Source organism: Callithrix jacchus, chromosome 15 (genome assembly GCF_049354715.1).
Source record: "Callithrix jacchus isolate 240 chromosome 15, calJac240_pri, whole genome shotgun sequence".
In the NCBI taxonomy this organism is placed as follows: Eukaryota; Metazoa; Chordata; class Mammalia; order Primates; family Cebidae; genus Callithrix; species Callithrix jacchus.
In genome coordinates, this window is record NC_133516.1 from 99093281 (window position 1) to 99109801 (window position 16521).

The following is a 16521-nucleotide window of genomic DNA, read 5'->3' on the forward strand; positions in this document are numbered from 1 at the left end:
AAGCTTACGAAAAATAAAGATTACTTCTAACATCAAACACTGCCAGCTGTGCTTAAATCTCTGAGCCACTGGTAAAAGCATGCCTTACCTGGATGGTGTTACCATATCCGTTATTTTCTAAAGCTCTCAAAGCTAAAGGCCTGAGGTGGAAAGGTGCTGCACAAAAATGAAGTTCAGTTGCATTTGGAAGCCTGTCCCTCCATGGGAGTTCAATCAGGCTGAGTACAGTTCTGTGCTGCACAGTAGCTGCCAGTGCAGGAGGCAGGCCATTAAATGCCTTCTGAACTTCATTAGTTACCCCTGCTGAGAACGAAAAGTCCTAAGTGCATAAAATTTAAATTGCCTATGAGGTAAGGAATGAGATGGTATTTTGCTGTCAAATATTATTTTCCATTCAAATGGTCTACAATCACACATACAATGCAGAATCATAGAATACAGACCTGAAGGAATGAAGCGTTGACTGGTAACACTGGGCCCCAAATCAAATGACATCGCATGACCCCCAGAGTTTGCTTCAGGTGAACTTCCCCTCCACCTGGCACCTCCAGCCAAGTACATGTGCTCAGCTGGAGCCCACTGCCTCCACTCCAGTCTAGACTCAGGAGTCAGCCAGGCCAGATCAGAGCACCAGAGATGCTTGGCCTTAGTGACTGAATGAGGCATGGCATGTGACCCAGTCACAGCACTGAGGTGCAACCCAGGGTGGACAGGACTATTAAGAGAGAGACATGCGCTCTTCTTCACTCCTCTACTTTCCCTGAAGCTGGGAGAAAATGGATTTGGGACCGCAGCTGGCCATTTGCCATCACAGGAAACCTGGGAGAGTAAAGCCACATGAAGGACAGTAAAGCTGAGAGCTGGCAAGACAGACATTGTGTCCTTCACACTTTTTGGAGGCCCAGAATCCAGTTGTGCCTTAATTTTCAGGTTACATTAGCCAATAGATACCATTCTTCTTAGATTTAAGTTTTCTGTCACTTGTAATCAAAATAGTACTAACTGATAATTAAAATTTCAGTCTTGAAGAGGCTTATCTCATTCTACAGGTAAAGACAGACACTGAGATGCAGTGTCTGTCTTTACCTGTAGAGTACACTGTAGGTAGTGTCCTCCGCTAGCTACAGTGTACCCAGGACCAGCACCCAGGTCTCCTGCTTTCTCACGTGACGTTTGCACCGCACCTTGGAAAAAATTAATTAAAAAATAATTATGAAACACATTAGACTGGTTTAAAACTTTTAATTAAAACTCTGCTCTAATTAAAAGTTTATTGGGTATTATACTCAAAAAATTCATAATTAATATTTTAAATCATTCTTTACATTGTTACCTAGAATATGAGCAACTTAAAAATACATTAATAAATGAAAGTTTTCAGAAATGTGCTTGTGGTCTGCTGTAGCAGCAACAGAAATAGCCCAACAAAATAGCTTAAAATGTTTTATTAAGTATATATAATATTACAGGGTAATATTTACAAAGTTATGTTTCTTTAAATAAAAAAGTACCTTGGCAAAGATTGCAGATATTCAAAGCTTCAAACAGTGATAAATTGATTTAATACATATAAAAAAAACGTTTAACGGTAACACAGCTGTAAAACAACTTTGGTCTTCAAATCACTGCAAAAAATGGCTACTGACAAATAGCACACCTTTAATTGCTATGCAAAAAAGCTCTCAATAGAGGGTCTTGCACATAGCAACACTGGAGCTCTCTTCATTTATAATGGTTACTAGATAAGTATACGATGTGGGATCTGATTCTCAACAATGGCTTTTTGTAAATAATGCTCCATTTAATAAAAACAAAATGTTTTCTTCTCTCGCCAGCCACGGTAACATCAATTTTAAGATTTAAGATGTTGTCTTACAGAAAAACTTAGTACAAAGGCTTTCTTTGTTTCAGAAGGAGAACTTTACGAGAAAGCTGGTCTTCAATGATCATAATTAAGAGCTGTCAAAGCTAACGGCAGAAAAACTTCCTGCTCACTCACTGCTCATCTCTTCAAAGTTACCTGGAGAATCCCTAGTAGTCAATGAAAATGACTTAACAAAGGACTTCCAGTGGGTGATGGCAGTTAGTAATTTAAAATATGACACAAGTAAAACTGTTTATAAAAGAAACCTTCAACCAAATAAAATGCAATAAAAGATCAACACTTGCCCGACAATCATTTCTCCAGTTTCCAACAACAGGTAAATTAGGAGTATGTGTTTCCATACACACGCCACAGACCCCCCCTTTTGAATACCCATTTTAAGACAAGAGAAGCCTAGAAGGTTGATTAGAGCTTCATTTTTGTTATTGAGATGAAGAAGTAAGTTTATCATCTTTTGAGCTTTGTTAATGAAAATAACAATTTGGTGGTCACTTACTAAATTGACTATAGCATCCTGAAAAAAAGAAATACTTCCAATTTCGGGTTAGCCCCGCTATTTAAATTCTGACATTCTTAGGGATTTATACAGAATGGACCTGGAGTTTCCAGGAGAAAAATCATTACCTTTGAAGGTTTTCAGAGCATGTGAAATTTGTCAAAAAAAAGAAAACTCACACTCACCCTATTAAAAAGTGATAAATCTAAATGCACCTAACTCTCAATCATCTGTAACTTACGTACCTAGCGTCTGATGTATGCAAAACACTGCCAGAAGGGGGAACGGAACAAAGAAACGCTCTAGCTACTGAAGGGATTTTAAAATCAAGGGAGAGGAGCAAGACCAAAAAACTAATAGAACTAAGCAGAGACAGATCGTTCTATTTCCTATATGCTATAGGAAAGGTAAATGAAGAGTTGGAAGAGCAGCTACACAGATGGAGAGAGACTGCCAAGGAGAGCTGGGGAAAGGGGCTGCAGGGCCGGAGAATGTTTTGAAGAAGACAAATTGACTTTTGCAAAACTAGCTGGAAAGGTTGTTGCAGAAAAGGACAAATGGTGTCACTGTGAGAACAGACAATAAATAAAACTGAATGGAAGAGTCGACAGCAGAAACTGGGATCAGGGAGTAAAAAGCATATTGTGGGACAAAACAGATCCATGATGCTCAAATGCTCAAAACATTGTCTGCATTTAACTGCGATGTGATGGAATTTGGGAGCCATGACGCATCTGAGTTAAAGAGAAGGAACTGGCCCAATGATGCCCACGCAGGAGGACTCCTGCTGCTGTGGCCCCTTATCCAGAGAAGCTGGCGACTAGTGAGGCAAGAGTTGATTTCATCCGGCATTTCCTCCGCTACCTCTGGTGGCATTGTCTAGGGCAGTGAGTGCCTCAAAGGCAGGCAGCATCGAAGAGAACACAACGGATGGATGAGATCCAAGAGTGAACCCCAAATCAATGAGAGTTTACTACATATTAAAAGGTACAACTTCAGTTTATAAAAAATTTTACTATAAAGATTTTCATACCTTTCCTAATAGGAGTTTGGCTCTTTTTCAAGTCTATCTGCTTTCCCCCCGCTTTCATTGAAACTGATTTTTAAAGTAACAAACTATATTAGCAAAATGTAAGTATTTTCAGAAGGAAAAAGTACAGCAGAAGCCATCAGATTTGTATAAAGAAATACAGCTCCCTCTATATATGCTAATATTTTGGACAGCTACACAATCAGGGAAGAACATATATATACGTACATATAGATATACACATATATTTGTGTATACGTAATTTTTTTTTCAGGAAGAGCTGTCTTGCTAGTATGTTCAGTTTTCTGAGAGGCCTCAGCAGGTTATAAATTTACGTTTGCCACGGGCAAACTACTTGGTCCCAACATGAAATATGACAATTAATTTGGCATAAAAGAGGCACACAGGAACATCTGATGGACTAAGAAATAACTATTATTAATGCAACTACAAATATTACTATCTTATTACACAAACAGGAAGAATTATGTAGTTTTACAGGGTATTGGTGAGCAGTCAAAAAGCGTGGCGAATTACCTAGACAGTTTTAAAAGTTTTAAGAGATCAAATATTTGCATCAAATATAATTCCACCCAATAAAGAACTTTGTATTTAAATGTTTTTACTAAAAGCACAAAATTAACCTTTGCTCTCCTGTAGGTACCCCACCTTTGTCCATACAGAAGATGCATGTGCCTATCTCATACGTATGCACATACAAACACACACCCACAAACAGGTAAGAAACGAGTGCTAAAAGTCTAAAAGTACTCCAGGCGATCACAACTGTCAGAACGTTAATTTTCTTCTAACCAGGATGGGAAATGTGGGTTTTGTTTACTTTTCAATCATAGGGGAAGGGGAGCACGAGGCAGGACTACAGGAGGAAGGTGATGAGCGTTTTTCATGCAACATAGATACAACAGTAATAAACCCCGTTCAGGGGCTGGCCTTCGGGCCTGATGGTGACACACACTTTGTTGCCATGCAGGAGACTCATAGTTCAAATTTCAATCTTGCTTTTTCATGCCCCAGATCAGAAAAGAAGTGAAGAAACACTGTAGATTTTTGCCTTCAAATCAGAGGAAGGGAATACATATGTTACGACCATAGCTATTTTTGCTGAAAAGCGTGAACACGGTGCTCTGAGAACAAGTCTGGCTCCTTCGTGCAACTGGTGCTACCGCGTCACTAGACCACGTTCCAAGAGGAGAAAAGGTGCTACATCTTGTACAGCAGAAGCAAGTAACAGCAGGACAAGACAGGGCTTCAAGGGGTTGTGTGAATAAAAGGAAAACATATCCGTCAATAAAGGTACCCGAAATCTGGGAAGGACCTGTTACACTGTTTGCTGAAGGGGAAATGTGTGAATGGCAACCCCCAAGAATGAGGACCACTATCTCCATCAATATCACATCATACGGAGATGGTATTACAAGATGCTCCCAACCAAATTCCTGCCTGTACTTAACTTATTATTCCCTTGACCCAGAAGTGGCAGACACATCACAGCTAATGCCATAACTGCCCAAAGCTGTTGTGAACCTGAGTTGGCAAAGGTTTGATGGGAGCCACAGGTATCTCTGGGTAATCACCAGGGAAGTGCTAAGTAATTATCACCCTGAGCCAATTCAAACTGGTTACCTAGAGGCCAGAGGCCCTAGGACCTGAAAGGCATCATTCTTGGAAACTGTCCATTCTACTTTTGCCCCTAATGGATTAAAAATAACAACAAAAACTGGATCTCAATTGGGCACACAACATAGATCATAATTATTTTATTAACTAAATTACAGCTGCTTTGAATAAAAACTTAACTAACAATCACGTAAGGGTCTCATATGTGACAACCAGTTACTTTTCTTGTTTCTTCTTCCCGACAGTGAAACATCAAGGCCATGGTGCTTAAACACAAGTGTATTCCTTTCACGTCTTACTACTCTCCAAACCAGAGTCCACCACTTCGCTTCAGTTATTCTGGAAAATCGAAAAATGAACACACAATCACTATTTGTGTCTACTTTGTATCCATTAAAAAGTTGGTGCATTAAAAAAATAGTTTCAGATATACAGTATCTAAAAATTAAGAAAATACATCTGCAAAGGTCAGAGCTATAAACCAGGCAAATCATTAGCCTTTTTAATTTCTGTAAGAAAAAGGCCAATGCTAAATGAAAGTAAAAAATCAACACAGTCTGATAATCTCTGTTTGCTGGGTTGGCTGAGGAAAAGCCAAGAGATGTTGACTTTTCAAAGCAAAAGACATTGATCCTAGAATAATATTCTATCATATTCACTTTGGATCTCCACCATTCATTTAATGTAAGTAAAATAAACATCTGATCAGCAGTAGATGAAAGGGAAAAATGGTACGAACTCTGATCCCTAGGAAAGCACCTTGAACCTCATTCACTGACAAGGCAGACACACTCTGAGCAATGAGCACTTGTCAGTGGGAAGTACCCACCAGACAGACATTTTAAAAACAAATTCTGATCAGCTGAATATTAGCAAAATTAAGGGAATCTCGCAGATCATTGCCCATTTCAACGCAAATATTCGACGGAAATCTGTTTTACAATATTTCCGGGTGCAGTAGTTTAAAAAAGTCATGTCTTAAGAGAAATTAACAAAGGAAGAGGCACTCAAGACTTTGAGACTGCTTTCCTGAAAATGGAGAAAAGTGTAGTTGCTTCATTCAACTACAGAACAAGGACACCAATAAGGAAAAGGAAAGGACAACGAAATAAAAACATAGGACATCAGAAGGTAAACATGTAGGACAAACCATGCCATGCCACAATTCCTGGAACAAACCACACCACAATTCCTAGTACCAGTTCTTTTCTTTTTTAATGTCTTTTAATTTATTCCTGTGAACTATAGTGTTCTTAGGAGGCGAATGGCTTATATAACAAACATGCTTTTAAAGGCTGTGACACAAACATACGAAAGTGGGATCACTCCGTGACACCATGTTGAATATACACTGTTTTAAACTTTGTTCACCAATGCATGTTTGGAGTGTTTTTGATCTTACGCAAACATTAATGGCACTTGGGGGAATATAGCTTCCTGAGTTAAATGCTGCACTTTGCTACAGAAGTGGGCAGGTAAGGTCACAGACTTTAAAACAGCAAAATACGAAGCAAACTATTTACATGACTGAGGAATGATTATAAATGTCAAAGGTAAGAAGAAATTTTTGATAAGATAAAAACATATAGTTACTAAGCACCAGCAAAACTGAGGAATTGTAGTATGTTAAGGTAAAACCAAAATGAATGCTTGTAGCACTCAGTATCTCAAACCTATGTATCTCTAAGAACAAATATATGTCTTTGAAATATTCAGTAAAGATTAAAAGTTGATAGCCCAGAGTCCTTGTATATATATATAAAAAAAGCAAAAGCTGAGGACGAAACACCTCTCTCTCTCTCTCTCTTTCTTTCTCTCTCTCTCTCTCACCATCTCCCAAAGGTTAGAGCCAAGCTCCTGGTTGGAAAAGCAGAGCTGTTACGTCCCCATGGGTTAAATGCAACAAAATCACCAACACAAGCATAAAAGAAATTCTGTCTAAATGATAAAGATTTGTGCCAGATTGTTGATCTGTCTTATAAAAGGCATTTTAAAGTTATAGTCACCAGACACTGAATCTGAAAAACGTTTTACAAAAGTAGTAATTTCTCTTTGCTGGGAGCCATATGACTTGAGTCTGATTTGTGACACCCTATAGCTTTTATAGTAGTAGTTTGCAATTTTTAGCAAAGTACATTTAAGTTTTATACATCAAGAAACGAGAACCTTTATCATTTGACAGTGTCCCGTTTACTAAAAAAGAGCCACATTTTCAAGAAGCTTTTCTGTTTCCCCATGTCCATGTTTTAACCGATCTAAAATTATTAAGCACGTTTTATACTTACCATCATTCATCATTCCTTTTGATTCTTTAAATGCTAGGGATTAGTAACAAGCCAAGCAGGCAGTTAGTGTGGTTCCACAGTTAGAAATCAGTTCTAAATAAACAAATAGGCAATGATGTGCTAACTAGTCTACAGCCCTACAGCCAAATTGACTGTCAAGCTATCACTGTACTATGTAGCCTTTCTGTGGAGCACACCCACAGCATTCACAAAGCAAACAGACTCAGCTGGGAAATGAGATCTAGGTTTATAAGGAAAGAAAGTGAGATGCTTTGGTCTCACTCTGTGGCAATAGCCTATATCTTTCTAAAATTCCTAAATCAGAAATTGGAAGTGACTGGGATCCTTTTCTGCTAGGGGGTGTCATGCTTCATCTCGACCAGTACCAAAGGGCAATGATCCCCTTGCCCAAATATCACTTGGTTAAGGTAAGGAGCTATTTAGACACAGAACAGTTCTTTTTTTCCCACAGGTGAGAATATTATAAAAGCAGCACTCATAATTTTTGATGAATAATCAAGAGTACAGACATCAAGGCAAGAGGAAACAGGAAAAAAACCTATATTCTTCCTAAGGCATAGATGGGGCATTCTAACTGGATTGTGGGCCAGTTCAAATTATGATCTGGTAAGGGATTAAGAGTGAAACAACCACATACCATTAAGGGGTTCCTCTACAGCTTTCTGAAAAATATTTAAAATACATTTACAAAGAAATATAAATTATGTTATGTCCTTTTATATGAAAACTTATATACGCTAATGTTTAAACTATGTAGTAAGCAGTAAATCCTACAGTCAAAAGCAAACAAACAAACAAAAACTAAATAAGGCTATAAATGTTAAAGCAAAGCTTTCCAAGTCCGGTTAATAGTTTAATAATAATAAGTATATTATTCTCTTAAATTTATTTTTCTCAGCAGAATTTCCAACTTCACCCCTCTCAGCTCAAGAAAGTCTAACTTCTAAAACTATTAAAGTACAAGCACAAATGATGACAAGAGAGTAAGTGATGCTGTGAAGAGGTGGGGGCAAAACAGAATCATCTTTCAGTCTCGCAAGTTGAACTCAGTACCCAGGAAAGAAAATGTGTTGGGATCTACAGAAACAGAAGAGTTGCTGGCCTCTTCTGACCAATGTGGCTATGGCACCAGTGTTTCTAGAATATACCCCTGTTGAAGACACACATGCCCACCCCGCCCGCCCTTTAGGCACACTGAGGCTTGTCAGGCTTAGAAGCGTATGTGACCTCCACCTCCTGCCACAGACAGAAGACTCTCTTTGGCATTCCAGATAAATCTATCATCACTCTGTTATAGGAAGCTAAGTACAATATAACCCTTTCCAGAGCTTATCTCCCCAAAATAGCTCGTGGGCCTGTCCCTGTGATAAGTCTATGTTTTTCTCTTCACTTATGCCGTCTTAAAATTACTCCTTTCTTGGAAATTTTCTCAGATGGCTTAATAAGGTATCTGAGGTACAGTAAAAAGTTAAGCACAGTTTTAAGGAAAAAAAAATGTTTATAAAACATTTGTATGGGAGGGGATTGAATCATTACTTCGAACAGAGGTTTTCAGCAATATTTACATTTATTTTATAGATTATAATTTCTAATGAACTCAATTTAGTATAAATTTCTCCTCCTCATTTTTAAGCTTGAAGTTGTCATTCTGTGTATGCACATCCAATGAATCTAACAGGTGAGGTGATATATTGGAATCAGCTTCCTTCTGATTGCAGAGATAATATAGCTATTATTCCTGCTTTCCAGTTCTGGGTGTGAGAAGTCAGTACAATCTTAAGAAATCATTTATTCCATCCCATTGATACTAAAATGACCAAACACAGGTTTCAAAACAGAAATGGACCCATTCATGCAATGGTCATGCAATGACTTCAACATTCTCGTAATTGATGTGACATTAAACAGATAGCAAAATATCTCAATTACCAATTTCTCAATATAATCCCTCAAATGATTATTCGCAATTCATTTAACATACTTTAACTTACCCTAGGAGGTTGTATAGTCTTCTGATTGGAAGCTGATATAAATAACAAATAAGAATATAAATTTAATAAATGAAATAAACTAAGGCAATGGGTAATGTTTAATTTTAAGATAAAATGTTCAGGGCTAAAACTAAAGGTGCCAGAGATGTTAGTGAAAGAGTCCCAGCTCTGATAATCTATTCAAACATGCTGAATATTCTTGATTATATACACTGATTTGAAAAATGAAGCGCATAACCCACCTACATCAAATAATAAACACATTCTCTCATTTGTTCATGTCATCTTTCCCCCTAATCAGCCACTTGTTACACTGCTTGGTAGGAAAATACTGTCATCGACATACCCCCTCCATGGACTCTCCATCCTCCTTCTTCTATCTAGCCAGAGTGTGGAGAGAATGTGCCAGAACTTGTCCCCCCTACTCCATCTCCCTTAGCTCCCTGCTCCTGTTTCTTACAGCTCAGTCTCTCTCTCCACACCACCCCCTGGGTCTTTCCAGTTTCAAAGCTCCAAATAGCTAATACACTAAAGAAAATATGCAGATAGCTCGGAGTATTCCTCTACGTATTTCTCCTTAGCTTTCTGAGTTGCCTTTTTCACAGCTTCTAAATGGATGCATTAATGAAGGAATATAGGACATGAAAAAAGTGACAAAAGGGAAAAAAATACTCTACTTGGGTAGGGAAGAAGAGATAGCTTCCTTATAAAAAACAAATTAGAAGGCCGGCCGCGGTGGCTCACACCTATAATCCCAGCACTTTGCGAGGCCAAGGCGGGTGGATTTCTTGAGCTCAGGAGTTCGATACCAGCCTGGGCAACACGATGAAAACTTGTCTCTCCCAAAAATACAAAAAGTAGCTGGTGTGGTGGTCATACCTGAAGCCCCAGCTACTTGGGAGGCTGAGGTGGGAGGACCACCCTACCTGGGAGGCAGAGGCTGCAGTGAGCTGGGGTTTCACCACTGCACTCCATCCTGGGTGACAGAAGGAGACTCCATCTCCAAAAAACAAAAACAAAAAAAACCAAACAAACCAATGAGGAGGCTGCAAGCAGCTAAAGCGAGTCGTAAATACAGAATCACATTCCTACAGATGGGAAAGGTAGAAAGAACAGAGCATTCCATGAACCACTGAGCAGGAGGGCATCCTACTGAACAGAGGTCCATTCCACTGAGAGCTGGACTAGATGGCAGCACTGGATTTTCTCAGCAGCAGACTGGGGCACGCCTCCAGGACTGCTCTGTGTTCCTGACTATTTATTCACCACCACTGCACACCCGCACTCTGTCAAGTTTCCAAAGCTGGCAGGGAAAAGGGTGGGTCCCGACCCAAGGAAAGCCAGGCTGTGAGCTAGCCAAAAGCTAGTGAGTCTTTCTCAAACAGGAAAAATGGCAACGGACTGGACTGACAGGTCTCTCCCTGCCACTGGACTCTAAGGAGAAACAGAAAAAAGACCAGAAAGTTGGCGGTGGGAAGGGAAAGTGAAAAAGAAACAGAAAGGCGGCAAGGATGAGCTCAAAGCTGTGGGTGGAAAAACGGTCTGTGAGAAGACAGTAATAGGATAAAAAAAATAGGGGCGTAAAGGAGAGGATGAGCTAACTAGCTAACAGGCAAAGAATCAAAGACAAGAACTCAGTAACTGTGAGTGAAAGGAGCATCATCGCACTCTTGCTGCTGAGACGGCCACATGATGCTTCAGTTCTTAGAGACGTAACAGATCCTTCCAACACCCAGACTATATACTGCTCCACCCCTGTGAGCCCCAGTCACATTTCTGAGCTCATAGGAGTCTGGTCTCTGTTAGTGCCATAGGCAGCTTTAAATAAATCTCCCTTACTGTGGAGGCACCTGGGGGAGTGATTTGGTCCTTGCATTCAAACAAGAAGCCAACCTTTTTGTAAAGTGGAATGGAGTAAAATGGGTTGGGACGCACCACATTTAGCAGCCTCCCCAATAAACCAAGCAGAAATACAGAGCTTCATTTGGGAACCTCAAGATAGTTACATGTATATACAACTGACTTCAACTAAACCATGCATCCTATCTATGTTCTACAAAGAAAAAGAGAACTAAACAGCCATCTAATTTTCTGATGGTGATATGAAAGGTCAGAGAAAAGGTTTTAGAGTTACATTTTTGAGCTCATAAATTTATTTATCAGAATAAACATTGCCAGGTGTGGTGGCACACGCATGCAGTCCCAGCTATTTGGGAGGCTCAGGTGGGAGCATCCCTTGAGCCCCAGAGCTTGCGGCCAGCCTGGGCAACATAATGAGACGCTGTCTCTAAAAACAAAACAAAATAGAATATTACTAACTGCCAAGTAACTCCTTTTCTTCCCTAATAATGTGTAAAGAATAGTTTCTAGCTCTAAATCTCAGATCCAAAAGATGTCACATTTGGCCAGCCCATTCTGAAAAAAGAGATCTATAAAGAACGGTACTTCAAAGAGACATCAGTCAGTTGTGATCCCTCCAAACATTATAAAATCTAACAGTGTAAAAATTAATCTCATCCAAGTTAATTCTCTCCAATATGGATATAACCCATGTGACAAAAGAGTGATTATGATTAGGCTTCTGTTACCATGAGCCTAAGACACTGACAGCCATATTTATATATGTGTATATATATATTTTTTAACCACAAGCCTTAAGCATTCCATATGAGCTTACTTGCAATGCTTCTTGATTTGTTCTTCTCTCCCTGAAACATCTGACTACATGCCACAAATATATTTCCAGGGTTTACATTTTTCAGAAGCATTTTTTCTACTGATGCCAAATTTACCTCTCCTTAAATTGAACAAGAAAATATCTGAATTTATATATGAATTTATAGCTACACATAGATATAAATTCTACGTATATATTCTGTATCTGCATCATTCTAAAATATCTGGGTACAAATCAATCTTGATTTGTACCAAAACACTATATGACTTTATATTGAACTAACTGATAATGGCTCTAAAAAATGAGTATGTATTGACCCTTATAATTACATAAACGTTCTGCGCAAAGAACAAGCCCAACTTTAGTAAGCTTGGTTAGTTTCTTGTAATCTTTTCTGTGCTTTCACATTAAGTTATTGTGCCCAGTCCCTTGTCTCATCTTATAAAATTAAAATGCTTCCAACAAAAGAAAAAAATCCAACAGTTAAAAAAGTTAAAGAATAGAAAGTGAACGTCACTTTCACAGAAAGTTGTAGAAAGTGAAAGTGAAAGTCCTACTCTTTAATAATGAAGGCTACAAATTTCAAGTTGGAAACAAAAAAATATAGAAGTTAAAAATCTCACAGCGACATTAACCGTTAACTTCTTGAAGAGAAGCTTGGATTTTTGACTATGTGAGGGTTTTGTTGCCTTTTAGTCAAAACACAATCATTTGACTTTTCTAAAAGAGAACATGTGCGATGAGTAAAAATTATTTCGGAGACACTTAAAGGTTTAACTTCCTAATACAAAGGCTCAAATTTGCAACCTTAACGTTACATAGATTCAGATTTACATAGTCAGATTATATAAACAAATCATATGAATGTTCCTCCTAGTCTACCAGGTTAACTAAAGAGCAACTTTCCTGTACCTTGTCTCTTCTTGCCTTTCAACTGACCGTAGGTGTCGTTCTGAACTCTGGCATCAGACAAGTGGATTCAAGAAGTGAATTTAGGATACTATCAATAAAATGAGGATGCTATCAATAAAACTGCACTAATTTAAACATATAGCATAAATTTTAGCATATGGCATACTTATATGGTAACCTATGACAATGAAAAAATAATTTGGGGTACTAGTCAGGATTTGAGTCAGTATCAGAACAGTGACAGGTGCGGTGCAGTGATTTCACAGCCTTCTTAGGAATGTAAGTGATGGAGAAGGCAGGAGAGTGAGGTTAAGGGGGTGGCAGATACACAATGCTTAGTCCACTTGAGGCATTGTCGCCAGACCTGCTGGCAACTGTACTGAAGATCATTCTTTGCTAGAAATGGAAAGGATATGAAGGCATGGGAGTAAAAGGGAGGACAAGTCAGAGAGTGAGGAAAAAATAAGAGAGCACTGCCCATCAGCCAAAGGCATCTAACACCAGACTTGTGTGGATACGGCAAATCACACACTAGTCTCAGACATCCGTGGGAGCAACAACACCAGGAGTGTGATCTTCAAGAACCAGACACATGGTGATTGGAAGATGTAACACAAATAGAATACGCATCAACATTCAAGATGTTCACTGTAGGTACCACAAGAATTCCATTCTTTTTTAGATATCTCATTGTATTTCATGGAGTTACGTGGTATGAAATTAGAAAATCTTACTGAGCAACACCTAGGACTTATGAACTCATATATTAAAGATAGGTAGATTTTGGAAATATTTTAATTACTTATCTAATAAGCTTTAATTAAAGAAAGACACAGAACATATGAGAGAATTGAATTCAATTATCAATCACCAAGAACCAAAGTTCAGAAATAAAGGCAACTTTCTGAAACTATTATGTAAGTCATATGAGAAACTATTTGACTATAACAATTCAAGTTCTGTATTAATTTTTAGAAACACAGACAGCAAAGTTTACTTAGAACAAAGCAGAAACGCTATTTTTTAACTCCATTAATTTATAACTTTTGATTATTTTGATAGATGGTTAAGGGTTTGCTTTATTTAAAAAAATAGCTATTTTTTAAAAAAGAGAAACTAATATATATAAATTAGATTATTGAAAACGTCTTGAATTTAGGCAAGATAACATGAGTTTCAGGCACAATTAAAAATATCTGTGTGCACAGATCTCAATAAAAAATAAGAATTTATGCAGAAAGCTGTAACTTAAAAATTGGCAGATTAAATATAAAAGTTAGAAGCAATGAAGTGAATTCCATACTTATTAATAATTGATTTTAAAAGGAGTAAAAGCCTAAATTTTAAAACTCAATGTTTTCATTATATTGGTTTTAACTAGATCTGTTTTAAAGTCATGCATTAGAGGTCACTGCTCTTTAAATTAACAAAAGTGATAGATGCTTAATATTAATTCCTATCTAGGGGTGTCTATGTCTCCACGAAAAAAGAGCAAGTGACAAACAGTCTCTGCAGGACAGCTCTATCACAGGAACACTGCAACAACTGGAAATCCTTTCCTGTTACTTAAAATTGATCCTCAAAGATGGGGTCCCCTTTTACTTAGTATAAAAAGATACACATTCTAGGCCGGGCACGGTGGCTCAAGCCTGTAATCCCAGCACTTTGGGAGGCCATGGCGGGTGGATCACGAGGTCAAGAGATCAAGACCATCCTGGTCAACATGGTGAAACCCTGTCTCTAGTAAAAATACAAAAAATTAGCTGGGCATGGTGGTGCGTGCCTGTAATCCCAGCTACTCAGGAGGCTGAGAGGCAGGAGAATTGCCTGAACCCAGGAGGCGGAGGTTGCGGTGAGCCGAGATGGCGCCATTGCACTCCAGCCTGGGTAACAAGAGCGAAACTCCGTCTCAAAAAAAAAAGATAAACATTCTAAAATACATAAAGCCATATTCTTTTAAACTAGTTTGTAACCCAAACTTTTCATTAATCCTATATGTCTTCTACCCTCTTTAATTACCCTCAAATCATTCCAATTGCAATTTCTCATTTTTGATCCTAAACTGGGAGAACAAACTAAAAAGCATTTTCTAAGTGATACATCTGAAATTCCTGGCATAGGCAACGAAAATAATATTGACTTACCCACAAATTTCATATAAACTAGTCCAAGTAATTGTGCTAGAGCTAAGATACTCAAACCTGAAATCAGAAGAGGGCCATGCATTGGTATACACGCTGTAAAAACAAATAAAATTCTGTATTAGAAATGCATATGAAATGACTCATTTAAAAAGACAACAGTAATAATCTCAAGTTTTAAGAGTAATTATTGTAATGATCGAAAAACAAAAATCATCCATATATGTTTATTATTAACTTAGCCAGTAAAATGACTACAAATTGTCATAAGAACAAAGCCCTCCTTTGGATAACACATACCTTATCATATCAGGAAATGAGGACTAGCGTTTCAAGTCTAGGGCTCCAACCAGGTGGAGCCCAGTTATTTTAAGAGTTCCACCAGAAATACAGGCCTTTCAGTTTGGGTGTCAGAACAATCAGTCACCCAGCCACATATACAGTCAATATCCTTGTAGCAAGGAGTGAAGTGCTATTCACACGGGGGTAAATCGGAGGTTTAAAAAGAATAGCTCAGAATATTAAATGCTGTCAAGTATATGAACACACAAAAACTCTCATTTATTGGTGGCGATAATGCAAAAGGGTACAGCCATTTTGATACAGGGAGTTTGGCAGTGTATTACAAAATTAAACATACTTTTAACATACAATTCAGCAACTGCAATCCTTGGTATTTGCCCAAATGGAATCGAAAACTTATGTCCACACAAAAATAGGTATGTGAATGTACTTTCCATTCAACTTTGCCATGAACCAAAAACTGCACACATACAAAAATCAAGTCTATGTATTTTTTAAAAGAGAGAAAGAAAAAGAAAAAGGAAGAAGAGCTCTGTCCAAGGGTAACCCATATTAGGTCTACAGAAAGCTGACTCTTACCCGCAATACAGAGACTCAGTCCAACCACAGCGAGGACGTAGGCTATCACCTGAATAGCCAATATGGCAATGACGAAGGAGGTTAATCCAAACGCTGGAGGAAGGAAAAGGATGCAACAGAAGTGTGTTGAGCGTATTTAAGAAACAATCACTTCCACTTGCATTTGGTATAATCAGGGATCTCCTAAGACTAAAGTCTGACTCTGGAGTTCACTGTTTGATGGCAGATATTAGTTCAGTGATCTAACCCTTCCACACGAGTAGTCAGCTCCAAATTCACACATTCAGCAGCCCTTAATTTTCCCAGTCAGCTAAGCTGGACTCGCAGTTTTTACCCTGAATCTTAGAACAATGCTGCTTTTACCACACTTGTGCATTTTACAGTATGAATGGCTATTATGAATGGCTTCTCCACATGCACACAGAATTGCTCTTGTTGAGAGAACCATTATGCAAATATGTGACTGGAAATATCTTACTCTCTATCTTGTACATCTCTAGATCTGTCATTTCATAACAAACTAATACCTTTCCAGTGTACAATAAACCAGGGATAGGCTCGAA

The 16521-nt window shown here is 38.3% G+C and overlaps 1 protein-coding gene across 6 annotated transcripts in view; it reads right to left on the minus strand.

The window, feature by feature from the left end:
- Window positions 1-1430: 1430 nt before the first annotated feature.
- Window positions 1431-16521, minus strand: part of CD47 (CD47 molecule) — a 49920-nt gene continuing 34829 nt past the window's right edge. The window contains exons 6-12 of one of the 6 annotated variants that reach the window (XR_013527721.1): window positions 15959-16051; window positions 15080-15172; window positions 12936-12982; window positions 9347-9378; window positions 7993-8017; window positions 7335-7367; window positions 5175-5388 (exon numbers count right to left, since the gene is read on the minus strand). Coding sequence is in view for 4 of the 6 variants with exons in the window: in XM_017965266.4 (XP_017820755.2) it covers window positions 5384-5388; window positions 7335-7367; window positions 7993-8017; window positions 9347-9378; window positions 15080-15172; window positions 15959-16051 (281 nt within the window). In the remaining 2 variants the exon portion in view is untranslated. Of the gene's footprint in view, window positions 5389-7334; window positions 7368-7992; window positions 8018-9346; window positions 9379-12935; window positions 13024-15079; window positions 15173-15958; window positions 16052-16521 lie in introns of all 6 variants that reach the window. The other 5 variants (XR_013527722.1, XM_017965266.4, XM_035274383.3 and 2 more) reach the window with 5 other exon arrangements.